Consider the following 26,892-nt stretch of genomic DNA (forward strand, 5'->3'; position numbering starts at 1 on the left):
ACAGTGTTGCTTTTTTTTTTGGTTGAAGTAGTACAAAATGTCAAAAATTAGAAGGAAGGTCACAGTGGAAAATACCAAGACCATATCTGATAGCACATCCAGAAGACCCAGTGTTTTTGAAAGACTTGGACCCAGCACTGGAAGTACTGCAGAGGTGAGTTGAAAAGTATTCTTTGTTCTTAAAAGTAGCATTTCCTCTCGTCATACAGACATGATGTGGAAACATTTTTCGCTTCCCTCAACTCTGGGAATAAAGAGCCTCCTTAGTTTTATGGGAGTTCAGTAAATTTATGAGTTTTGTTATCTCAGTCTGGTACATTGTGGACTACTGTAATCTGGAAGGGTTCCATGTCATGGGAGGGGGAGTATGTGGGCCTGATGCTACTTCGAAACTGGCCCACTTTTCCTTGGGGAGAGTCTGTACATAACTTCCGTATTCATGATATGTTATATTTGGGATAGAAAAGGAATTTCCCCCAGGTCAGTTTGACTATTGACTCTGTGCGGTAGTGTTTTTGTTGTCTTGCCCTATGTTGTGTGGCTTGGCTTAATGGCTGGAGCCATCTAGACGTTCCTTTTCTGCAGGTACCCGTGATGTAGAGCACCTTGTTAATTTTTGTTCTTTAACTGTAGCACAGACTGGTCTGGATTATGTGAACTAATCTTTTGGGAGAATGTGTGAATGCTCCTTCCTTGGAACATGACAGACACCCTTCTGTTATTTTTCAGCTCTGATTCTCTAGTCGGTTGAGTGCTATAAATATTTGGGACCAGTTTTTCTTTTCTTAAACAAAATGCACCCATACTTTGTGGGATGTGAGTTGTGCATGGATGTATTGTTCAGTACATCCTCCTTTAAATTTAAAATATATGGTCACAAAAAGAAGGGACACGCACCCAAAAACACTTACATGCACACTTCACATCTGAGGCAGTGTACATGCATTGTGTATCAAGGTAAAGTGCAACTTGGCTCTTAGTTGGTGTTGACAGGTGAAGTGACAGTGTAGTTCATGAAAATACATTTTGAAATGTCTTGTATAATCTAAACTTCTGGCAAAGGAGCACTGTCAGATCTAAGACAATTGATTTTCATTAAATTACTGTTGGGTGGGAATAATATGTGGAATTATTTGTTCTGTGACTTTTCACACAAACAGTACTTCCAAAATTAGTTTGAAATTCACCCGGTGATGTCTGTCTCTTAGACTCAGTGCCGTAACTGGCTGAAGACTGGCAACTGCCTCTATGGGAACACATGTAGATTCGTACATGGCCCTTCACCACGAGGTAAAGGCTTTAGCAGCAGTTACAGAAGGTAAATGAAGAACTCAGCTTTATTCTCACATGCTTGCAAAAGCTGTTTTCTTGTAGTTTTTTTTAAAAAAACTTAAAATGCAGTGATGTGGCTTATAAAGAACGTGAATAATTTTGAAGTGTGGGTATGCCCTGCCATTTGAGTGTAACTTCAGAGTAATAAAGTGTTCTTGTTGCATATTAATTTCTGCTTGAACAATTTTACCTGATGTCAAATGGGAAATGAAAACTTAATAAATGGATTGTTCCATAATGTTACTGCTGCTTCTGTTTGGCTCAAATTCCGTCTTGCAGCTACTTAAATACAACACTAAAAAAAAAATCTCAGCCTATATCCTTATGACGTCGCCTCTAGCAGTGTGATTAGCTTGTCAATAAAATGACTTACTGTACTTTCACAAAGTAGCATACCTTTGTGCCAAAACTGTGCTTTCATAACTGTCTATCATAAAGCAAGATTTAAAATACTGATTTAAGTGAGAACATTATTTTGGTTTGTAACTCATAAAGAGCTATGCAGCCTCGTGTATCGTCACTGGATGTAGCATTTCCTATAGCTAAAAGAGATTGAATACCTAGCGTATGCATTTCATTTACAATTCAGGTTGAATTCTGTGCAATTCAAGATTGTTCCCAAGAGACTTAGGCTGCAATCCTATACACAATTACCTGGGATTAAGTCCCATTGAACTCAATTGGACTTGCTTCTGAGTAGACATATATAGGGTTGCACTGTCAACCGGTGCTGGGAAATGCTAGATATGGCTCATGAAACTTTCAGGAAACTGGTATTTATTACTTTAAAAGAGGTATAGGTCAGCTATAATGTAAAGCATGAGGTTATGATTGCATTTCTGGCACATGGACATGAAGTTGCAATTATGGTCTGCTTCTGCTTTATGAGTATGCTGTTATTGATGCTGGAGTATAACATGTTTGCAACCAGCAAACATCCAAAGCTATCAGGTCATTTGTTCATCTAGCGCATGGCTAGATTCAGGGGTTCAGGAATTAAAGGAACGTGAAACTCAGAAGCAGATAAAGAATCTTTCCTTGTTCTGTAATAAATATCTTCATATAAATTAACTTACTAGTTTCAGATTACACATGACTGTATATCAGTGACATCTCTCCTTTTAATACTGAATGCTGTCCGACCATGCCGACAACTATGTGGCCAAATAGGGCCACTGAACAAAAAGAGGAAGGTGCCTACAACATTAGGTGAATCCCAAGATTTGCAGAAGTATTTAGATTCATTTTTTTTTTTAAAAAAGGAGGCAACCCCCCTTGAAAATAGGAAGAGTATGTGTTCAGTCATATGAAGGAAAGGAGCGAGAGAAGAAGCAAGGAGCAGTGAATGTACGTAACAGTCCAGTGAGGCACTTAAATGAGTCTCTAGATGCCTTTACACTGAAATGAAAGCAGGAAGGGTAGTGGAAAGAGAAGGACAGATGAGGATTGGGAAAGAGCTGAATGAACCAACAAGGGCTGCAGGGGGCGAGAGAGCACAGGCAGCTAAGTGGAGGAAGCAGGAGAGATGTTTAGAGCAGCGGGGGCTGGTGCCTGGGCAAAGGAGAGATGTCAGTGGAGACAGCAAGGAGGAGGAGGCGGCTGAGTGGAGATGCTGGAAGTGGAAACGGGCAACAGCAGTGTGGTAGATGAATGAGCAAGTGAGAGACGGAGCGAGCAGGAGCAGAGGCTGTTAGGGGTGGGGAGAGAGAAGAACCACCCCCAAAGCAGAGAAGAAGTGGTGGTGGGGGGAATGAATGGTGACAGCTGGCATCCAGAAATGAAGTGACAAGTGGAGGAAGAGAGGCGAAAGTCAGAGGCAAAATGTGTGGGCCGCTCAAATCCTTCATTAATCCAAGCAACATTTTGTGGTGGGTCCCACCAGTATTTACATAAAGCTGGCACTACTTTTACATGTAGTCTGAACTCGCCACCTGTATTTTGCACAAGTTATGCAAGTGGGTTTTTTTTCAATAAGAGCTCTGTGGAGGTAGAAAATGGCATACATCATAAAGTGTTGAATCCTCCGATTCAACAGAGAGGCTTTAATTTATAGTTTCCTATTGGTGGCTCATGAGCACAGATGTTAAAGCATATTCTTTACTTAAGCAGTTCCTTTCTTACTGCATAATTTTATGTTAAATAGCTATTGTAGAAGTAAGGTATCTTCAGTCTAGTTCTCAGAAAATCTGCAACAGCAGCTACATTTGTTCTGGTCAGATTGAATTGATTTTTAGAGCAAACCAATCCAGGTCAATGATTGAAATCAATTTAACTCAGTAAGGAAAGAAATTTAAATATTTTATTAAGGATGAAAGTACATCCCATAATAACTCATCGTGACTTAGTTCTGAGTGGACATGCAAAAGACTGCACTGTAAAGTTAGCTTTTCCATACTATGAGTCATACATTTCATATTCAAGAATGCATACTAAACCGGGAAGGAGGGAGGGCCTTTTGAAATCAGTGGATTTCTATTTTGTTCTCTCCCTAGACATGAAAGGACCCATATTCCTATGCAGAATAATACAAAATAACATTGCTGATCTCTTAAGAGTGTTTAGGAGATTGGGAGCAAGCTTTCATGCTCCCTTACCGTCTTCGGCATGAATTCTCCCCACCACCAACACCAACACCACATGCACACAGACAACACACACAACAACAACAATAACCCCATTCCTTCCTCTTGTTTGCCATATAGACTTGGGAGCATAATGAGCTAAAATACATTATTGTCAAATTAGAGGAGGAACGTACAGAATTGAAATTTCTGTGAGCTTGTTCTTTGCAGACACAAAAGGGAAGGGAAGTACAAGTCGAGCAGAGGTGGGCAACTTCCAGATGTTGGTGGACTCCCAGTTCCCATGAGATCCAGGCAGTATGGCCAGTGATCAGGGATAATGGGAGTTGTAGTCCAACAACACCTAGAAGGCCACAGATTCCCACCCTTGAAGTGTAGAGGATCATGTCCATCAATAAGGAAAAATTCCATCCTTTAAACTTTAAACAGTTGAGGCACAAATTATATGTGTTTTACTATCTCTCAAATAATACACCCATTTACTTGGAAGGAAATTCTACAGTTTTCAAGAAAACCTGCTTCCAAGTCAAAGTAAAATAAATGTTCTTGCTTAGAATCATGGTCAAAGCCAGTGTGAACAACTGGAACAAACCATTAAAGAAACCATTCAATACTGTTTTGAAAACTGAATGCATATTACCTTAAGACCTACTTGGTAGTTCTAGATTATTATTTTGGGTGGCATTAGTCTCTATGTATCCTTTATAAAAATGTGATGTTTAAAATGGCTCTACTCACACAGTTCCTCAACAGGAGAGTATACTAAGGGCTGTATTTAAGTTTCCAAAGGATTGCTTCATGCCCCGATTTCTTTTTCTTTTTCTTTTTGGAAACAACGAACTGAAGGATTCCTGTGCAGGAGCACAGGGCGTTTTAAAACTTCAGTCACTGCAGAATAGGCGTTGGGCAATTAATTTGGGTTTAGAAATCTGAAGAAAATATTTTCTAAATATAAAATGCTGTTTGACTAATGGGTAAAATAGTACACCTCGGAGGTGTATCAGAAACACAGAAAATTCACCGCAGTGAGCATTGAGCCGGTTGGGATATTTCTTCTTGTATTAAGCCACTGTGGGTTGCTTGTGTTCATTATTTGTGTTTGTACAATCCTCATTTTGATCCCCCAACCCAAACCATAGGTTTCATATATGCTCTGAGCCAGTTGTATAAGGTTTCTATTAATTACTTGGAATGAAGAAGGATGCTTCTACTATTGTGGGAGACTGCAAAATCTGGCCTCTTTAATTACTTCCAGTTTACGCAGCAATATATTCAGTCACACGACCAATATATTCAATCACTCCTAAAATGTTAGATATTTTGAAAAATTGGCATTAGTTAATTTTTTAAAAAAGGAAAGAAATAATTGATTTGTCAGTCATAAGCACTGATGCTCTAACTTGGCTTCCCTTGTAGCTCAGTTCCTGATGGTCTTTAATTCTAACTTTGAGTTGTTAAAACATTTTTGAATATAGAAAATAGGGAGATTTTTTGGATACATTCCCATTGTGATTTAGGGCATAATCCTATCACTGTTCAGAAAGAAAAGAAGCCTATAACTTCAGCATCCCCCAGCCAACTGAGGGAGTTGTAGGACTTCTTTCTGTCTGAACAGCTATAGGATTGCACATTTAATCCCTTATTTCATTTCTTAAGCCACAAAGTGAATACTTATCTATAATAGTAGCATTAGACAGCACATGTTACTTAATGGCTGAAAGGCACGTTTCTTTTGTGAGCTGGAAATGGGGCTTGCTTCCATAAATATTCTTGGTACTTCTGAACATCTTGAATTTTCTGCTGAATGTAATCCTTATTCTCTTCACATTTAAGACTTTGTGCAGCTCTTTAAGTGTTTTAAGCTGAGTTAAATGTGAATTATATCAAAATAATTAACATTTATAGAACATATTTCAAGTATTCAAAGTGCTTCTTGTACATAGTCTCAGAAATCCTTACTGTAAGGAAATCAGGTTTTGGAGGAGAGGGAGGGCTGAGAGACTAGTGGCTTGCCTAAATCCAGGCTAGCCCTACCGTTAGGCAGAGGGAGGCAGCTGCCCTGAATCGGCAAATGCCGGGGTGGGGTCAGTGGCAAGGTATTAGAGGGCATGATCTAAACTAGCGTGCCACCCTCAGAAGCAGGATGCCACATCACCAGTGTTGAAATAAGTTTAACTGCCAGTCTGGTCAGCTTCTGCATGTGGCATGCAGGGCGCAATCTTTCCCTTCACCTCAGTCAGCAAAATGTCTTGGGCTTGTGCTTGCTAAAACCACATGGTGCATTAATAACTAAAGTAAGATTTGAACCAAGGGACTCTGTTTTCTGCAGTTTTATTTGTTTAGTTAGCTAAGTTTTTTTTAAAAAAAGAAGTAGGTTCTGATACACCTTAAAGGATGGGAACTAATATTTTGAATATCACACAGTAATAGCCCAGGGTTTGCTATGGAATATTTATTCAACAGACAATCCCTGATCTCTGACGAGTGTGCCTGTATGCAGTGCATGTTTTCACACTCCCATTTTTCACATACACGTTTTTAGGTATGCACTTAAAGCACCCTCCTAAAAGATTAATACGTGGAGAGTCCTTAGTGATAAAGGAGCGAGAAACCTTGAAAACTGTTCCTAATTCACTTACAGCTAGGCTGTCTAAATACATTGTGAATAGTTAAGCTCAGGAAGAATTAATTTGTTTTAAAATATGATGTGTTCTCCCCTCCTTCCAAAAAAACCCAACAACTCCTGCTTTCGAATGATAATCCTTGATTATAAACATTAGCTAAGGAGTTATAGTAAGAGTAATTGCATACAGATGACTTTTGGAGGAGAGGGTGGCTTTTGGCTTGTCTTGATAACTTACCCAGTTTTGTTGCATAGCTGTGTGTGTGTGTGTGTGTGTGTGTGTGTGTGTGTATATATATATTTCAATTTGGGTATGTACTTAAAGTAAATAGGGCTGGTTTGGGTAACTAACTCAGGGTGAAGAAAGAGTGACCCATGTATTACCTCAAGTTTGAACCAGAGAGAGTTGTTCAGCTTTGGAAAACGTAGAAAAGAAAGATAAAGATATTGGTATCAGTGGTATTCAAAGAGCTATCCAAGCGTGCCCAATGGTTCCACTAGTCTAGTGGATTTTTTAACTTTTCGTCTTTGAATGTCAGACACGCATACAAACACCCCAAACTGAATGTTGAAAATGTTTTCTCTGTGTTAGGCACAGCACCCTATAACTTCAGATTTCTGGAAAATAATTTTTGATGAAATAAGTAAAATAGTAAGGTGCCCAGTTTTATGTGCCTCTGTATTGTTGGAATCTAAGGCATTATATGCATCCTACAAGGAGCCTAAATCATCTCCTAAATGACTCCCAAATTCATTATAACAAATAATTAGAAGATGGTTCTTTTGGATGTTAGAGCATAACCTAGTCATGGAAACAATAACTTTTGAGCTTGGAGCAAGAAAGGACTCATACAAGCCCAGCGGTAGTGGCGTGGTGTGTTTTTAAGCAGGACACCTTTTCTTCATTTACTACAGGTTGTATCCCGATGTAGTCATACTTAGAGCATACCGACTGATATCAATTGTTAGTCGTGACTAACATAGGACCCATTGATTTCGATGAGTCTGCTCCTAAGTTTGACTATGTCTGGATCCAACCCTAAGCCTCTGAGTAAGATCTGTTAGGTTACTATGCAGTGATTTTTCTTGTAATTAGATAAGCTCTGGTATTCTGTAAACCTCTGTATTTTGTGTTGCACTGGTCAGGCTGTTCAGAGGCAGGGAAAGAGAATGCTGGGGAATTCCTGTAGATACGTATTTTCTGGGTGGGAAATGAAGCTACTAAAGAGCTTAAAATGTTGATACATCAATTTGTGGTAGGGTTTAATTCCGCATCTGAGCTCAGTCAGGTATTCTGTATGATATTACTGGATAGTTAGTGGAAGGCATGAAGGAATATAGTTAATACCTACAAATTTTCTTTTCTTTTGGAGCGTTAATGAGGTGACTTTAACAGTATGGACAGTACTTTTTGTAGATCTTACTTGGATTATCCTCAGCAATACTTAAAGTTGCTTATAATGGTTAGACAAATCCCTTCAGTCTCGGCAGGCTCAACTACGATTTAGTAATGTTCTACATCATTTGTATTACATGACAGGAGCTGAGTTAAACAGATAGGATAGTGAAAGGTCAGTGAACATATCTGTAAAACTGCAGGACTTTGAAGCTATAAACTGTATTTTTACAAAGTAAATAAATTCTGTAGAAGCAGCAATATTTTCTGTCTACATTGTACAGGTCACCAGAAAGGCCTACAGGGGATCTTCGTGAAAGAATGAAGAATAAGCGTCAAGATATTGAAACTGAACCACAGAAACATAATACAGAAGAACAGTCTTCTCCTGTTAGGGTAAGGGTAGTGTTCATATATTTATCAGGTTTGCTTCAGTACAATTGAAATGGAGACACGACTCCTGTGAAACAACTGGGCGTGGTGGGTTGGATCCAGACTTGCCCCTTTGGGAACAGAAAGGGCCTTCAATTTGTGGTGGGAACTGAAATCCAGCGGAGGCTTCCTGTTTAAGGGAGAGAGATCCACCAATTCTGTCTTCCCCCTGCCGCCCACAGTGCCACTTCCCACACTTCCTGAACAGAGTTTTAGGGGCTGCAGAGAAAAGGGGGAATCTGCAAAAAACAACAACACGTGAAATGGGCCTCAGCTGGGCACACATTTGGATTCTACCAAGTGTTGTTCTTGAACACCAGTTTCCTAAAACATGAGTAGAACACGTTCACCAGGATCCATTGAACCTCAGAAGTAGTTGTGTGCCCAATTGGGCTTGGAGCTTGTGTTTCTCAAACCGCAACCAGAGCACCATCCTTCACTGCCCATGCCCCATTTGAAAGTGAGAGGAGTTTTCCTAAGCTGCTGCTGCTCTATTTCCATGAAGGGTTAATGGGATGGAAGTAAGAGCTCCTTTGCCTCCAGCTCCCTCAGTGCAGGGCCCACCCAGAGGTTCAGCCCTCCCTTGTTATCTAACTTCCACCCCTATCCAGTGGCTGCTGTTTTTCACTCTGCTCCTCCTTCTTGAAAGTCATGAGAAGCTCATAGATGTTTCATGTGGTCTGGCCAGGTCCTGTTCTGGCTAACCTTTTCAATGGTTTTGACCTAAGGGGAAGCCTTCCTGGAAGTGCAGCTCTTCATACTGCTGGTTCAGTAACTTGCATCCCTATGTCTGGTGGAAGGAGGGGCCTGGCTGCTGGTAACATCACTGTACAGATGTGAGCTGGACTGGGTGCCCTCTCAGGCCTTATTGGCCTCTAGTCCTTTTACCCTGAGAAAAAGTTCTGGGGAGTTTCATCAGAGTTACTGACTAAAGCTGAGAAGCATTCTCAGAGGCCTCCCATTTACTGGAGGCCTCTGAGTTATGGAAGAGCTATTCCTGGTTGTAAATCATTCTCTTTTTTGGTAGCTTCAATACTTCAAATAGTTCAGATACTAGCTGCTTGTAAACAAAGATCTAGGTTGCCTGCTTCTTGTATCCTTTCCCCCTCTTTGTGCACAAGGGGAAGAACTTGAACAGCCATAGGTAGTTCAGTCAAACCATAGTTCAGCATCTTGAATAAAGCACAGTCCTGGTTCAGATGATTGAACTTTGGGCATGCACATGCTGCCCCTTAGCTGCTGCTTTGTTCCTCCCTTCATGTGAGCAAAGAAGACACAAAGCTGCATTTAATCATAGCTTCCCGTAAGTTATGAACTGGGAGTGATGGTTAATGGCTTTAAACCATGCCTTGAAGTTGGCTTCAGAGTTCTGGCTTTAACCAGAATTCCTGATTCACACATAACAGGAAGCTATGGTTACTTGCTTCTTCCTGGTTGGCTTCACTGCTCACACAAAGGGAGTTCAGCAGCAGCAGCAAAGGGGCTGTGATCAAGTGCATGGAGCTTGTACATATCCTGTATTATAAAGGCATGGTCCAAAGTTTCTTGTATTTGGACGAAATGGAAAACTGGTTTATTCAAAACTGTGATCGGAAGCTTTAAATCTTCTTCCCTAATGCACGTAGGAGGAGGGGTGTGTGTGCTATCAATTTAAACTATGGTTTAGCATTAGATCTAAACCAGGCCCTCTTCTTCCTTGTGTACTCTTGGTAGGTATTTCTTAACACACAATATATGCTGAAAGGATATGTTTTATCAGCATTTGACTTTGTATCTCTGTTCTTTTTGAAAATCTGAAACTGATCTAAGAAAAACTACCAGTGTTTCGACTAAGAACCCAATTAAACTCTGGAAGTAAAACTGCTAAAGATGCCTGCTTCCAACTTCTGTTTTTTAAAAGTAACTACCTAACTAACTTTGGCTGGTCTTTTTCCCCCTCTATAGAAAGAGTCCTCCAGAGGGAGGCATAGGGGGAAGGAAGATATTAAAATTACCAAGGAGCGGACTCCAGAAAGTGAAGAAGAAAATCCCGACTGGGAAACAAATAGAGAAGGTAGGGAGAATATTCTATTGGATTCAAAGTGCAAAAAATGGAACCGAGTGAACATGTATTCCGAATATGCTGCTCTACAGAAGGAAACATGGATTTAGTACATTGCTTCTATATTTTGAATCCAGAAGTAAGGAAGTAGTCTAAACAGGGTCAGGTACGTGATACCCAAGAAAACTCCATTATATTGTTGGGTTTCAAAATATATCTTAAAAAATTGAAAATGTTCTTCAGCTGTTCTCTTTTAGTTGTGTGGCTGACTGGATTGCATCTGTTCTAGTTTGCAAAAATCCAGTGCCCACGTAGTGCCTCAGATTCTGATGAATAATACTGTTGCTTAAAGAAATGATCAATGAATTTCCCCAAAGAATTCAGTCATAGTCTTTTATTATCAAATATAGTGCTTTATCTAATTAATCTGTAATTAATATCCTTTAAAATCTATGGTCAGTGGCAGGCTTGGGCAATTTTTGGAGGTTTGGGGCCCCACATTAGGCTCCCCAGAACCCTCCGGGGACTGCACCCCACCATCACCGCAGCTGGAGGTGGCCCTGTGGCTGCATTCCCAGCTGTGTGCTGGGAGCGTGATTCTGCAGAGAAATGGGCACGATTTTCATCTGCCCTGTTCCTCTACTGATGAACCAGTGGTTCTACTCAGAAGCAGGGCACTGAGGTAGCACATGCCTTGTTTCCCAGCAGAATGGCTCAGGGTCCAATGGCACAATTCTGGTCGGAGCTGCGCCATGGAGGCAGGGGACCCAGTGGTGACTGCCAAAGTCCTTCTGGGGTGCTGTATGTGGCCTGTGAGTTCAGTGTTGCTCACCCTGGGTGTATGGTATGCGTGTCCAACACATGGCTCACAGTAGCCCCTTCCCAGGCTATTTAAAGCTCCCTGAGGGGAGTCCAAATGCCCATTCTTTGCACTGTTTTTTCTTCTCTTTATGGGATCGTCTCAGGCCTGCCCATGAAAAGTGGGCATGGGAGGGAACGTGCACTGTTGCTTCTGCGTTGCTCCTCTCTTTGGATTTGTAGGTGTTTGGCTACAACTTATACAAACCAGACATACTGAATCAGATTGTTCGTCCATTTGGGCTGCTGTCCTAAACACACTTTCCAGGATGTAAACCCCATTGAACACGGGGCTTAACGTTTGAGTAAAAACACACAGGATTGTGTTGTAAGCCCAGTGTTGCCCTGGCTGGCTGGCTACAACACTCCATGGTCTTGGGCAAAGGCCGTTCCCAACTGTGCTCGCCATGGCCCGTTTAACTGGTGGTGCTGGGGACTGATCTGAGGACTGCATGCATGCAGACCACTGGCGTACAGGCCTTTATCCTAATGCTGGGATTGGTGGGAGCCCATGAAGCCGTCCAGCCACCCTCCATGGGCTGCCTGTGTCTGTGATGTCACTTGCGTGTGAACCTCTGGAAGAGTGGGAGCCTTGCTTACCTAGTGCTGCCGAACTCAGCAAAGGAAGAGTAGAGTTGGGGGAGGGCAGAAGCAGCGCAAAAGGAGTTGGAAGGATGGAAAGGGGCGTTGATTTATGGTATGAAGAGATTTGTGGGATGGAGAAACGAATGGTGGTAGAGTAGGTCTGTCGATGGGGAAACAGGAGAATTGGTTACAGGTGGGCACAGACCTAAGCGGTACTGTGGCATCCATTCTTGGGAGCAGGGTGAGTACTATGGACTGGAGAGAGAGATGGAAAGGGTGGGTAACAGTGACGAGATTAGGGAGTCTGTGTTGCAGGGGCCAAATAACATCTAGGCCATTAGCTGCTTTAGCAGAGAAAACGCTTCTTCAGCTGGTGGGCTCACAGGCAGCGAAGCAATGGCGAGGGCACTTCCTCCTTTTTCTGTCTACTTTCCCCCCAGTTCTACATCTCTTTGTTTCTCTCCCCACCTACCCCTGCCCTCCAGTGGCTTTTCTCTCTGTCGAGTTTTTAATGTATGCTTATGCTAGAATTAGTATGGTATAGTGGCTAGAGTGTCAAGCTAGGGCAGGTTGTTACAAGGACAGAAGTGGTGAGAAGAATCATCTGTGCTGTCCTTGAGCCCCTTGGAGAAATGAAATAAGTTCAAATAAATTTATTTGTGATGCAAATTTGAGTCGCTGCCAACTCTGAATAATTTTAGTTCTTACAAATCACATTCTCTTCCTGATTTGAATCGGTGTTAAATTAATCAGCCCGAACCCTAATATTTTTCCCTTTTCTTTTTATAAATTAAGATTCTGATAACGGTGATGTTAACTATGATTATGATCATGAACTTTCTTTGGAAATGAAGCGCCAGAAGATCCAGAGAGAGTTAATGAAGCTTGAAGAAGAAAACATGGAGAAAAGAGAAGAAATAGTAATCAAAAAGGAGGTTTGTATCTCGAAAATAAACACCAAGTTTAAATTGATAACTGAACAGACCTTCAGGATACTAGTAATATATCTGTTTCCAGTAATGGCGTGCTCTGCTTGGGCTCCCTTTTTCTTCTGGAAGCAAATGTGGAATCACAATTAGTCCTTCTCCTTTTTTCTTGTCAATTCACATCTTATATTTAGATATGTTCTCCAATGGCGTTGGATTTCAGTGGTGTATTTCAAATAGCTTGGAAAGGGCCTGTTGATTCAGCCTCTTCACTGCAATTTAGGATTGCTGAATGGCCTATCATTAGCAAAAACAATTTGGGGCGAGAAGGGCACAGAATTTGATCCATGACAGGCTTCACTTACAGACTAATCTTTGAAGTTATTGATTAGGATCCATCAGATCTCTAATGTCTACAGATGGCACTTCCATACGTACCGGAGAGGGAGTGTCTCTGATTTCTGCTTCCTTCCCTTCCCCTCTTTTAGCTGCCTTCCCCCCCTTGCTCCGATACTACATCCTATGCCATTCGAAAGAGAGCAGCAGCTTTTCTGGAGCACAGAGACTGCAACATGAAGCTAACAGCAGAAAAAATCCATTCCATGAGCAGAGCTCTGCTCTCAGTAGTTAAAATCCAAGCCTTTAGATCTGAGCAGACAGTTTCCTATTTAAATCACCTCATTTGTGAATGGTTTTTGTCAGACCTGGTCCCCTCCCATTGTTGAGACAGAGTTTCCCAAGAGCTAAAGTCTTTCTCCCTTCCTCTGTCCTGCTTTGAAATCCAACCTCCAAATATTGTCTTTGTTGGACTCTATTTCATCTTTATTGTTAGCAGTTAAATTGAACTGTCTTGAGCTTTGCTAGATCAGAGCAAAACCAATTTGCAAAAGAGCTTGGCATTAAACTAAGGGTTATGAACATGAGCTGTCAGATGAAAGCAGGGTACCTTTCATTATCTCTGGTCCTTTCAAAGTTGTAAGATAAGCAGTTCTAAATCTGAAATGTTAGGTGGTTCCTGCCAGCAAGGAAAACCGGTAATTCCTGGATTAGCATTTACAAGCAGATTGGCATAAGGTCCGCCCACTCCAACTGTTCATCTTTAAACAGTGGCAGTATGAAACATTTTAGTACTTTAGAGATTGGCCAGGTTCACACAACACGCTAACCTACCATAGCTTATTGCGTTGCCTGAACTCAGCGTGTTTTCCACAGGGTGGCTTGTTAATCATTCAGTGTAGTTTCTTTTTCTTGAACAAGTTACCTTGAGAATCCATGGGTTGTTGCTGGGTTCAGGGTGGTTATCAAGCCACACTGTATGGTTAATGAGGAAAACCATTGAAAAAGCACAATCACCCACTCTGCGGACAAAGCACTGCATTCAGACAACATGATAACCCCCGGTTCAACAACAACCCACACTGAATGGGTTAGCGTGTTGTCTGAACCCAGCCTATAAGTAGAAATATCTGAATAAATGCAGATATCCCTTGATTTTCTTGCCTCTACTTTCATTGCGGGCTAAATAATCAGGACAGCAAGTAGAGAATTAAGGCTTTCTCATTCTTCTGTATGTCAAAAGTTTGCAGTTTTGTTTTATTATGTGTGTGAATGAGAATTATTTTGTAGAGAAAGTGGGTTGATAAAAGGTGCCTTTTGAACGATAACCATGGTCTCCGCCTTAAGTGATACTTGTATATATGTCTTTGGGATGCACATACCAATGTAAACATTATTTATTTATTTTTGAAATATAAGAATTTTGTCTGTTTCACTTTTGGTAAGATTTCTCCAGAGATGGTTGGATCGAAGTTATCATCCTCACCCTCACCCAGAAAATCTAGTAAATCTCCAAAACTAAGAGCAAGCCCCAAATCTTCCTCTTCTACCAATAAGAGGGAAAAGAAGACTTCTGCAGTTTCTTCACCCCTCTTGGAGCAACAGAGGTTAGTATAGAGTCACGTTTTGTAAATAGAATATTGTGTTTTGCCTTGTTTGGTTTTGTGTGGTATAACGCTTATTTAAGGAGATAATTGGTATTCATTATTAAGCTCAACAATGAATTCCTTTAGGTACGTTGTTGTTGCTTTTTATGTTCAGTATTTGAAATTTGTGGGTGCTTCAAATAACATTTGTAGTATTAAATATCTTGAATGGTAGTAAGAATGGCTACTTCCAATATAGCCATTCCCCATCCAAGTTTTTCAGAAATCTTTCGTTTTCAGCATTTTGAAATTTATACTGTTTGCTGGTTGGTTTAGCTCTGTTGCCTTCCTGGGGTGCAGGCTACCGGCGAGTTCTTGGGAGGCACTGTATCCGCTAATCACAGAGTTGAAGCTAGGCCTCGCCTCGAAGCCTGTGATTCACCATGGAAGCATACAGATGAGCTGATTCAGGCAAGGCACTATAAAAGAGTTGCAAGGCATTCGTAACACAAGCTGCATGGGTCATCTTTGTGCCTGCCTCAGTTTCCAGTCAAGCATAGAGATAGCAGCAATTTCTGGGGTTTAGGGTGCTGGTTCGGGTGGTGGGTACGGGGCGCTGCAATTCCAGACCACTATGCAGCCTGTTGATGGCTTTAGACAAGGGTTTTGTATGTGCTGATTCAGCAGATAAGTTTGTATTGTGTAATTAAATACAACTGGATTCACCCTTTAAATCTTTGTTTGCTTATTGCATTTGTAGGAGTTCAAAAAGCAACCACAATAAAAAGAAAGGTCCTCGTACGCCTAGTCCACCCCCACCAATGCAAGAAGAGACTGCACAAGGGAAAAAACATAAGGAAAAACATAAAGTCAAAGAGCGGTTAGAAGAGAAGCCAAGGGAAGTCAAAGAGAGAGGCCGTGACTTTGAAAGACATAATAAGGAGAAAAAGGAAAAGCAGAGGTAATTGCTTTTGCAATCTAATGTTTGTGGATAGTTGTTTGGTTTTCCTAATTCTGCTACACCTGTAATCCATATAATAATATTTATTTATTTATTTATTTATTTATTTATTTATTACATTTTTATACCGCCCAATAGCCCAATAGCCGAAGCTCTATTAAATTCTCTTAAAGATTTACTTGCATCCAGCTTGCATTAATCATATAAACACACTACAACTCATCGAACTTATTTAGTGCATGTGTCCCCCCTCCCCCCATGAAATCCTGTAAACAGTTACCTGGTTCGTACGACACACTAAGCCATGGTTTGTTGTGGGGCTTGTTTGTGTCAGCGTGGCTTGTTGTGACATCTGTGGATGATTCAGCACAGTTTGTGAATCATGCATAAGCCACCCTGAGAACCCATGGCTTGTTGTTGGGTTGTTGAGGGCGGCTTGTCCTGGCTTGTGAACCTGGCAGCATGGCCTCTCAGCAGCTTCTCGGCATGGGCTACAGAGCCCCCTGACAAGAGTGGTGAAAAGCCTGGCTGCTCCTGGCAATCTCACTTGTCCTCCAGCCCCCCTTGTCAGTGATGTCTGCCCCTCCACTGATACAGAAATGACACTTGAGAGTGCCCCGAATACATTTGCAAGCTTTTTTTCTTCTTTTTTGCTGCTTCCAAGTGCACAAACGGGTTCATCCGCCCACCCCGAGTACTTCTCAGTTGCACAAATGGGTTCATAATTTTTTTTTCTCCCTGGTCCTTAGTAAGTGCACAGATTTATTTATTTATTTGTTGCATTTCTATACCACCCAATAGCTGAAGCTCTCTGGGCAGTTTTTCAGATTTAAGACAATTCAAAACAAAACAATAGTATAAAACCATAATATAAAATACAATATAAAAGCACAGCCAAGATAAAAACAGCAGCAGTGCAAAAATACAAATTTATTATTATTATTATTATTATTATTATTATTATTATTATTATTTATATAGCACCATCAGTGTACATGGTGCTGTACAGAGTAAAACAGTAAATAGCAAGACCCTGCCGCATAGGCTTACAATCTAATAAAATCATAGTAAAACAATAAGGAGGGGAAGAGAATGCAAACAGGCACAGGGTAGGGTAAGCAGGCACAGGGTAGGGTAAAACTAACAGTAGAAAGTAACAGTAGAAGTCTGCACAACATCAAGTTTTAAAAGCTTTAGGAAAAAAAAAGTTTTTAGTTGAGCTTTAAAAGCTGCGGTTGAACTTGTATTTAAAATACAAATTTAAAACAGCAAAGTTAAAATTAATTTATAGACTGTTAAAATATTGGGAGAATAAAAAGGTCTTCACCTGGTGTCTAAAAGAATATAATGTAGGTGTCAAGCGAACCTCCTTAGGGAGCTCATTCCACAGCTGGGGTGCCACATGTGTCCAACATGTACAATCTGCAATAGTATAGTCGCCTTTTCCTTGTAAATTACCTCCTAAAGTCGTCAAAGGATAATGCTGATATGGAGCAGATAATTTACAAGGAAATAGACAAGGCAATTCAGTTCTTAGTGAGATGGGCTAATTGGATCATGTGCATTGATGGTGCTATATAAATAAATAAATTAATAATCATCATCATCATCATCATCATCATCATCTTGAGAAGGCACCAAAACTGCCAGAACTTGATCTGCTCACTGACTTGGATATCATTGTACTGTTGACACTAAACCTTGACTGGTCTCCCCTGCCTGCCCATACTAGTTAAAATGGGAGGACAGGCAATTTGGGACCTGGAGGACCCTACAGGGCAAACATATGCAGGAGATGACAAGCAGTTACTTATTGCCATCATTACATACATGCCAGGCCTAGCGGCTTTCACCAGTGCATCATCCAAAGACTGCAGAAAGAACTGAAAGTATATCTCTAGGTGAAGAAGACACACTCACCAAAGCCATAAGCCCTGTCTCCACAATACCACATAACCTACTGCTATTTGTATATTCCTCAGAGATCCCTCAGAAGGTTCCCATAGACAGAGACGTTCGCCTAGTCCAGAAGAACATTCTGGAAGTAATTCTTCTCCTTCAAGAGAATATTCTCCTAGCACAAGAAGAAGGCAGCCAGCGTGGGCTCCAGCAAAATCCAGCAGCCATAAGCATTCTTTTTCACCATCTTGCAGGTAGAATAATGACATATACACCATTTTACGCATTGATGTGTTTGTTTTATTTTAGGTCTCATTTATTAACGAGGGTATCAGAAAGATTAGAATACTTTCACCGCATCCAGTAAGCTGAAATGTGTTTCACATGTACCCTGGGGCACTCTGGTTATTCGTTTTTACACCGACTGAAAGCCTGGGACATGTTTAGCACTTGACAAGTTGAGCCAGGTCACGAGTTGAGTAAGATGGAATCGTGGGCTGTGGAGAATCTCATTGCATGTTTGATCAGGTTTGGACTGAGAGTGGGTGGGACTTGTAAGCAGCTTGGGAAATAAATTCCTGCTTGCAGAATTGTAGCTTTATATTCTAGCATATAAAGATAATTAAGATGCACTCGTTCATGCAGATAACAAAATTATTTATTTATTATTACTTTAATAAAATATCAAAATAATGACTTCAACCAGATCTAGGAACTTAGGAAACGTGAAATGTGGGCATGTAATCCTGATTGGAGGTAGTCAGACACACACATTATTTTCCTTAATATAGGGGACATTGTGCTCCACAAAATTGTTTAATTACTTTTAATTAACTGGACGGCTGACATTTTTTTTTTTTATCATACTTATACCCCTCTCCTCAGCCAAAAAAGGCTTTCGGAGCGGCTTACACTTAGCAAAAAAGACATTTGGTGTACTTCTTGTCCAAGGCATCCCAATTTGTGGTATAGCTGGAAACAGTATATCTATATATGTTATGCACAAAAATGGCATGTGGGAAGAAACCCTGGATGGGCTGCTTTCTACAGGACTACGGTGTTTTGGTATACACATTTCCCCCCAAAGTGATCTGAAGACCTGTTGCTTGAATGTGAGCAAGTTCTGGCCCTATAAGGTGCCTAGAAGGGAATGGTGTTTGGGAACATCCATGAGTTGCTCTGAGCCTTTGTGGGGAAGAGCCAGAGAATACGTGTAACCCTCCGAGGCACCTGAACTTCTAGAAAAGACAGAAAATGGGACATTGTCTCACCCACTAAGTAGGGAACATGAAATATATCCCAAAAGTGTAACATTGCTTCCACTCTAGGTAGGAGGCTGAAATTTGATACACATGTAACCTAATTGCTAGACGCTGCCCAGATATTTTTTGTTATGGTATGTAAATATTGAAAATCAATGTTTCAGGTTAACAGCCCAAACCTGGTACATGCCATTCGGCAACCTAATTTATTTATTTATTTATTTTATTACATTTATATACTGCCCCATAGCCGAAGCTGGGCGGTTTAGAGATTCATGGCAAACAAAGTTGCACATGGGTGTGTGTGTGTGTGTGTGCACGCTGCGCTATGGAAGTTCTGTTGCCCCCTTTGACACATTTGAATTGGCCTTGGAGAGATTTCTAGTAGCAGCCAGGATTGTATGTCTGTGTGTACAGAATGGAATATATCTGGATGCATCAAACACATAATTTTAGCAAGTCATCAGTTGAAAAGATTTGATCAGGCTCCAAAATGATACAAAAAATACTAAAATGTCTGTGTCTGCAGGTCTGCTTCGCCACCAACTCAGCATCATTCTCCTGTATCTTCAAGGCATCACTCCTCTTCGTCTCAGTCAGGTTCTTCTATTCAGAGACGCTCTCCTTCGCCCCGCCACAAAAGGACGCCTTCTCCCTCTTACAAACGGACAGCTTCCCCACCCGTAGGCCGTTCCTCCTCTCCTTACCCTCACCGAGCTTCCCCTTCCCCTCAACAAAAACAGACCCCGTCGCGACATCGTTCACCGGTCAGGGAGAGAAGCCGGCATGATCGGGAGCGGATTTCACAGTCACACGATCGACGTCAGGAAAGGAGGGATGGTATGAATAAACTTCAGAGTATGGGGCAGTCTTTGCATTTGCAGCCCACAAGGTCTCCCTTACGAAAGGCCGGGTCCTCTTTCTCCCAAGAGTTCTTAAACACAAATCTGGAATTGCTGTCTGTAGTATTAAGTAAAAGAGGGAGCACTACTAAAGCCAGGAGTCTCCTTATGAAAAGTAGTAAAAGGTGGATAGAGTTGCTGATTTATCTTCTGTCCCAGGTGGAAGTCATTATTAAAGCTTGTAGAGTAAAGAGCTTTCTGACAGAGAAGCAACGTGTGGTTGCAAAGGAGAGTTTATTCTTCACGACCCTTTTAGAATTCTTTGAGGGTGTCAACAAGCACGTGATCACTAAATGTTAACATCTTTCTATCTTTTGTAAAAAACAACAACACTTGATATCGCTTTCTCCAAAGGCTCCTCAGGAAACTCCGCAGGCATGGAATAAAAGAAGCATTTATGGGTTGGTAACTGGTTAAAGATAGGAAGCTGATGGAATTAAATTATACAGGGTGGTGAAATCCTGAACAGCATGTGGAGAGCATCTCCAGAATCAGCAGTAGAGTGGCAGAAGGGATGTAGCAAAAGTTCAAAACGATGGGCACCTTGGTCTAAATTAGCAGTCCTCAGGAAAGAGATCTTGGATACTCTATTGTAAAGCTTGCTCTGAACAGAGACCGCTCATTGGGTGGGATCTAATGCTGCAATATTTCTGGTGGAAGCCGTTCTATTTGCAGAACAGGGAATGAGCGATTCCCTTTCCCTGCTCATTGGATCTAATCGATTGTGTTGCTGTAGGATAAAAATATATATCATTATTTGTGGTATGTAGTCTTTTCAGTTTTGCTTTTTAAAGACATCTGGTATGCTGTTTTCTGAAAAAGCTTCAAGCTGATTGCATTAGATCTAATCAAGGCTGGCCCCATCACAGAGCATTTGATTTGGAAACCATTTCCTGCCTCCAGTCTGTGTCTGGGGCATAAAACAAAATGTGCTCCAGTCCCCCAAAATGGAGGAGGATGTGTCCTTGTGATTTTTCAGTTCAAGACATAAATGTCTTAACACCAGCATTGAATGTAGTAAGGAATTATATATCTGTTTGAGAACAAATTCATATATCTATGGATGGGCTCTAAAGTCCCTTTAAAAATGTTGTTCCATTTGCATTCTCCCCCCCCCCCCGTAGTTTTAATAGATTTCTTTGTAATTTTAATTGTAATGGAATATTTAATTGCAAATGCATTGAATTCACTTTCAGAGACTAGAGGGAAAAGGGGGAGAGAGAGAGACACCAGAGAGGACCGTGACTATGACCAAGAACAGAATACCCCCAGAGATCACAGGGATGATCGAGAATCTCGGGATGGGCGGGATCGAAGGGAAACCAGAGACAACAGAGAACGCAGGGACCTAAGGGAATCTCGGGACACTCGCGACTCACGGGACACCAGGGGCTGTAGCAGAGACAATAAAGACAGTCGTGACCAGAGGGACCTGCGTTCTGCTCGAGACACCCATGACTACAGAGACAGAGAGTGCCGGGACACCCATAAAAAGGAAGAGCAATATTTGGAGGAAACACGTAGCTATGGAAGGACCCATGGCAGAGAAGAGAGTTCTCGTGCGGAAACCAGGACAGATTCAAGAAGCGAAGCCAGGAACGAGTCCAGAACGTCTGGAAGAAGTAGAGGCAGAGGTCCTGAATTATCAGACAAAGGTATAGCAAACAAAATACTGAATTTGTTACTGCATAATTTAGTTCCTAAAGATCTGCTAAATCAATAAGGTAGAAATTTCATTAAAATAGAATTGTTTTCTGTCATTGAAAATCCTTCCCACCCCCCAAGACTGCACCAAATTTAGTCACCATTCTGCTTAACGCATCTGCAACCTGTAGGTATTCCAAGCAGCTATGAAATAGTAAGGAGCCGATGAGCAATTAGAAGATAAGAATTAAGTCAATTTCCACCTTTTTAATAAATGATGTCTCATGTGTTATGAGAATTAATGTTTGACCATTTTTCTACGTCACCACTAATTGTCAGGTGTATTGATTTATTGTCCTTCAGTGATGCAGCTGGAAAAACCTTTACATAACTTGTCTTTCCAAAAAAATAATTTTAAAAAAACCATTAATTTGAGGAATCTGTGGATAGCTTTTGCCTCACTCACCGGGTCACATCATAGCTGGACTAATGGCTCTGCAGGTTTATAGTACTATGTTGCTACAGGTCTCTGCATGTAATATTCTGTACTTTGGATTTTGTGCTAATCTGCCAAAGGCTGATACTTTGCAGGGTGTGTGTGTGTGCTTTTGATCAGAGATTGGATTAGGGAAATTTATAGCCCTTTCCAGCTCTGTTCATTATCCCTTTAAAGGCAGGTTTATGGCTCTGCGAGCAAGTGACCAAGTTTATTTATTGTATTTCTATATTGCCCCAAAGCTGGAGCTTATTTAGGAACATAATTTTACCTCCCCAGAGTTAAACGAAGGCCAGGTTCAAACGAGTACTGCCTATTGGGACAATAGCAGTACTCTTTGATCTATCTAAACCGCCCAGAGAGCTTCGGCTATGGGGCGGTTGTGGCGTTACACCCCACAAGTCAGTTCCCTAATGTATGTCTAGGATTTGTAAGTCTATTGTGTTTAGAATGTTGACCTGCGTGGGTGGAGATTAAATATTTTATTTATTATTTATTTATTTAGAATATTTATATACCGCTCCCCATTGAAAAATTTCAGAGCGGTGTACAAGGTAAAAATGAAAATAAAAACAATAAAACAGTTAAAACAAAATTTAAAAAGAAGCAAAAAACAACACAGAAATCCAAGGCTGCATGTTAAAGAAAGGCTTCTTGGAATAAAGATGTTTTCTGGAGGCGCCGAAAGGAGTACAAGGTTGGCGCCTGCCTGACCTCCAGAGGCCGGGAATTCTGCAGGAGGGGCGCCACCACGCTGAAGGCTCTTCCCCTGGTGGATTCCAATCGGAGGATGGATCTAGGTGGAACCACCAGGAGCAGGCCCTCGGATGACGTCAGTGACCGGGCAGGTTGGTCCCAAGTTGTTTAGGGCTTTGTACACAAGTACAAGAACCTTAAACCTGGCCCAGTAGCGAATAGGCAGCCAGTGCAGTTCCCTCAGCAGAGGAGTTCCATGCTGGAAAGGGGCAGCTCCAGACAACAGCCGAGCTGCAGCATTCTGCACTAGCTCCAGCTTCCGGAGCAGCTTCAAGGGCAGCCCCACATAGAGCGCATTGCAGTAATCCAATCTTAAGGTTGGCTATCTTAGGAGAGGGGGAGGAGGATATTTAAGGGAATGACTGAGGTGACAGGAGGAAGTTTTTTAAAAAAGTACTTTGGTTTAAGGGAGAATTAGAGGATCTGGGTAATGAGGGTTGTCTTTTGAGTGTAGTGTGCAGATAGTCAGTTGGTGTATATTAAACAATCCTGATAATAAAGAAAGTTCAAGAGTGAAGGTGTGAGAGAAAGGAAAGTGTGTATGAGAAGAGAGAAAGGATTGGATAAGAGGTTTTAACAGGGGTCTGAAAAGGTTCATTATGAAACAAAGTTTGTGAACATTGAAATAAACTTTTTATTCAGTTTGTTTTGCTACCACAAAAATCCCATGTGTCTCTTTGGCATTTATCATCTGCAGTTGTATACATATAACACCCGTTGTGATATTAATTCACCATCAGCACATATAATTCACAGCACATTATTTTATTCCTGAAATGATTCCTGTTTAATCCCTTTCTCCACCTAGTTCGTAGAAAGGTGGTGTTTGTCCCTCACCTCAGGCTCATAAAGTGGTGGTACTTAGCTTGAGCAGGGAGTGTCCGCGGACAGGCCAGTTGTAAAGAGCCTGTGTCGTGGCACAGCGGTATATAAATGTAATAAAATAAATAAATAAAATCTAAAAATAATTGGAAATATTTTAGGTTACACAGTTCTTTTAGTAATTCTATAACCCCTTCCATGTTTTCTGTATGTATATTTTCATTAGGTAGTCGAGGTACAAGGGGCTCTCAGGTTGAGAGCCATGCTAGCAATAGCTACCATGACAGCTGGGAATCGCGGAGCAATTACCCTGACAGGGATCGCTATGAGAACCGAGAACACGCGAGGGATTCTTCCTTCGAAAGAAGACACGGGGAAAGGGAGAAGAGAGACAACCGAGAGAGGGGTAGGTACTGTTTCGGGTTTTCTCCATCGCTAGCTCATCACAATCAAATACTGGTCCGCTGGTGGGAGGGTGAGTCTGTTGCATATCTCAAAACTAATAGATCTGTAGAAGCCACTTTCTATCCATCCCACTCTAGCATAACCAAGGGAATAAGACACAGGATGGCTCTGTGCAGAAGGAAGCAGATTTGATTCTTAATGGCCGTAGGAGGAATGGTTGGCATATACACACTTATGGGGGGAAATAGAGTTGCATTTAGGGACCTCGTTGCTGTGAGGGCAAAACCCACCTTTTCTGAGAGGATTCCGGCAAGGGCTCTCATCCCCCGGGGGTCCTTGATGGATTCCAGCTCTCCCTCCACACAGAGCCATCTTGCCGTAATGGTGGGCATTTTGCTAATAAAATAATAGGCTCTCAAGGGTTTATGGTGTGCACTGTATTCTTTCTTTGAACTCGGATTACATTCATTTTATGTTTCACTTTTTTTTTTCCTTTTCTCTTTTTTAACAAAGTACGTATAGCTTTTATTTGGCTGGCGGAATAAAGCTCCCCAGTATGAACAGTAATCTTGGCATGAAACAATAATTTGCTTTGGTGACCTATGCTTTTCTGTGGGGGTCCCTGTTGGAGGAGCCCAAAACCATGGTCCGCAGGTGACAGGTGGGTGCCCCCCATCCTGCAACCTTTTCCCCAAGCACAGCACTTACTTTCACCATAGATGAGCAAAAGGCCACCACTATTATACCCATGGGAAAGTAAGAAAGGTTCCGTTTGCGTGGGAGCTGACTTACTCCTTTATACCCCCTTACACTTACTAAAGGAGGATCAAACCTTTGATGTTACCTTTGCCTGCCTCCTGCCCCTGCCCGTAGCTCTTCTTTCCTTAGACCCACCCTCCCTCTCCTGGATTCCTTCCTAGGACGCAGTTTGTGGTCGATAGCCTTGCGGTGTAGGAGGGGGTTAGTTTTTTTTCTCTTTATAAAAACAGTGTAACGAAAGCAGATCAATTTTTTGAGGAGCATAACGTGGGCAAACGATGACGTCTACAAACACCATGAAGAAGTAAATGGACTGACTGTGGTCCTACCACTTTATAAAAAAAATGAGCCATGCATGGCTTTGGCTATAATTTTACAATGTATTCTGATCATGGCCTAGTTTATGTCTCCTCTTCAAATCAGCAAAGTCCAAACTTGAGATTCTTTCAAGTACCATCCCCTATTGTGGGAGAGACATGATTCTAGGAGATGGCTTCACCCTCACTGCAGACTGCTAACATTTACTAAGGGTCATAGAATAGTAGAGTTGGAAGGGGCCTATAAGGCCATCGAGTCCAACCCCCTGCTCCATGCAGGAATCCACCTTAAAGCATCCCTGACAGATGGCTGTCCAGATGCCTCTTGAACGCCTCTAGTGTGAGAGCCCACGACCTCCCTAGGTAACTGGTTCCATTGCTGTACTGCTCTAACAGTCAAGAACCTTTTCCTGATGCCCAGCCAGAATCTGGCTTCCAGTGATTCCTCAGGCCAGACTATGTGAGATCCCTTTGGTAATCTGGACACCAGGGCCTTCCTCCCTAAGCTGGTGAATCACACATATATAGAACACTGCCTTATACCTGGTGAGACTATTTGCCCATCTAGCTCAAGATTGTTTGCTCTGACTGGCAGCAACTCTGGGTTCCCTGGCAGAGAATCTTCCCCTTCAACTGAAATCCCTTTGATGGAGATGGTGGGCATTGAACCCGGGACCTTTTGTGCTCTACCACTGAGCTATAGTCACTCACCCCCCAATACTTCTGTGGATTCTGAGATCTGTATAATCATGGATGGGCCGGAACAAAAGTCAGTGTCTTCTTAATCTGTAGGCTATTGAACCCAGAGCTGATAATTGTCACAGTTGGTTCTGGGAAACTCACTGCAGTGACTTGAAATCACAAGTGAATGCAAACACTGGGCAATGAATTGGATGACAAAAGCCATCTTCCCAATTCTTCATGGAAATGAAACCTGTTTGTCATTACAGATCAGAGACCAAGCTCACCAATACGACACCAAGGAAGAAACGATGACCTTGAAAGAGATGAAAGATTAGACGAACGAAGGGTAGATAGGGGTGAAGACAGAAGGGATGAAAGACCCAGGGAGCGGGAGAGGGAGCGGGAGCGGGAAAGAGAAAGAGAAGCCGAACGCGATCGTGCCCGTGAGCGAGAACGGGAGAGAGAGAGGGATAAGGATAGGGAACGAGAACGGGACCATGACAGAGAGAGGGAACGAGAAAGAGAAAGAGAGAGGGAGAGAGAACGGGAAAGGGAACGGGAAAGAGAACGAGAGCGGGAACGGGAGCGAGGGAGAGAAAGAGAGAAAGAAAGGGAGCGCCAGAGAGAGTGGGATGACAAAGAGAGAGGGAGAGAAGAACGCAGAGACAAGAGAGACGACGTCCGGGAAGAAAGGGCCACGAGGGAGAGCCGTGATGAGAGGAAGTCAAAGTAAGTTTGTTTGAAAAGGGGAAATAAACTAAATATTCAGAATGACTAGTTAAAGAAGCTTTAGATGTCTCTGTAGGCATTCCTATAGAATCTGAATTAATGAGATGCATTTATATGTCATTCAGTAAATGTTTTTAGGAAAGTGGGAGGGATTTATTGGTACTACGTTGATTTGTATAATGAAATTCAGTTTATTTTCGTTTGTATTTATAGTTGAAGAAAAATGTGAAGTTTTTTAAGACTAAAAGTACGTAAAGGCTCGGCTGCATTTTATTTTGTCTAATATAGGAAACGGCACAGAAATGAAAGTAGCCCCAGCCCTCGTAAGTCGCCCAAGCGTCGCCGTGAGCATTCGCCTGATAGTGATGCTTACAACAGTGGAGATGATCAAAGTAAGTAAAAGCATGTAGTCTCCACTTCCAGCAAATAGGTTAGAAATAATTACTGCCTTTTTGCTAGCTGAAATAGAAAAGGAGAATTGAAAAAAAAAAGAGATCTCTGCTTTTTTTTCTTGCATGGCTATTTATTTATTTTTTTGGCTGGGTATTGATTTCTTAGA

General features: G+C 41.7%; 1 protein-coding gene across 5 annotated transcripts in view; it reads left to right on the forward strand.

Moving 5' to 3' along the window:
- Positions 1–26,892, forward strand: part of ZC3H13 (zinc finger CCCH-type containing 13) — a 225,033-nt gene that overhangs the window by 12,661 nt on the left and 185,480 nt on the right. For 3 of the 5 annotated variants that reach the window (XR_010025398.1, XR_010025399.1, XM_063125254.1), the window contains exons 2-14: positions 29–154; positions 1,209–1,318; positions 8,218–8,329; positions 10,310–10,418; positions 12,645–12,784; positions 14,558–14,718; positions 15,458–15,658; positions 17,641–17,811; positions 19,349–19,659; positions 20,918–21,376; positions 23,666–23,845; positions 25,871–26,333; positions 26,622–26,725. Coding sequence is in view for 3 of the 5 variants with exons in the window: in XM_063125254.1 (XP_062981324.1) it covers positions 38–154; positions 1,209–1,318; positions 8,218–8,329; positions 10,310–10,418; positions 12,645–12,784; positions 14,558–14,718; positions 15,458–15,658; positions 17,641–17,811; positions 19,349–19,659; positions 20,918–21,376; positions 23,666–23,845; positions 25,871–26,333; positions 26,622–26,725 (2,638 nt within the window). In the remaining 2 variants the exon portion in view is untranslated. The remainder of the gene's footprint in view (positions 1–28; positions 155–1,208; positions 1,319–8,217; positions 8,330–10,309; positions 10,419–12,644; positions 12,785–14,557; positions 14,719–15,457; positions 15,659–17,640; positions 17,812–19,348; positions 19,660–20,917; positions 21,377–23,665; positions 23,846–25,870; positions 26,334–26,621; positions 26,726–26,892) is intronic. The other 2 variants (XM_063125255.1, XM_063125256.1) reach the window with 2 other exon arrangements.

Source organism: Elgaria multicarinata, chromosome 4 (assembly GCF_023053635.1).
Source record: "Elgaria multicarinata webbii isolate HBS135686 ecotype San Diego chromosome 4, rElgMul1.1.pri, whole genome shotgun sequence".
Taxonomy (NCBI): domain Eukaryota; kingdom Metazoa; phylum Chordata; class Lepidosauria; order Squamata; family Anguidae; genus Elgaria; species Elgaria multicarinata.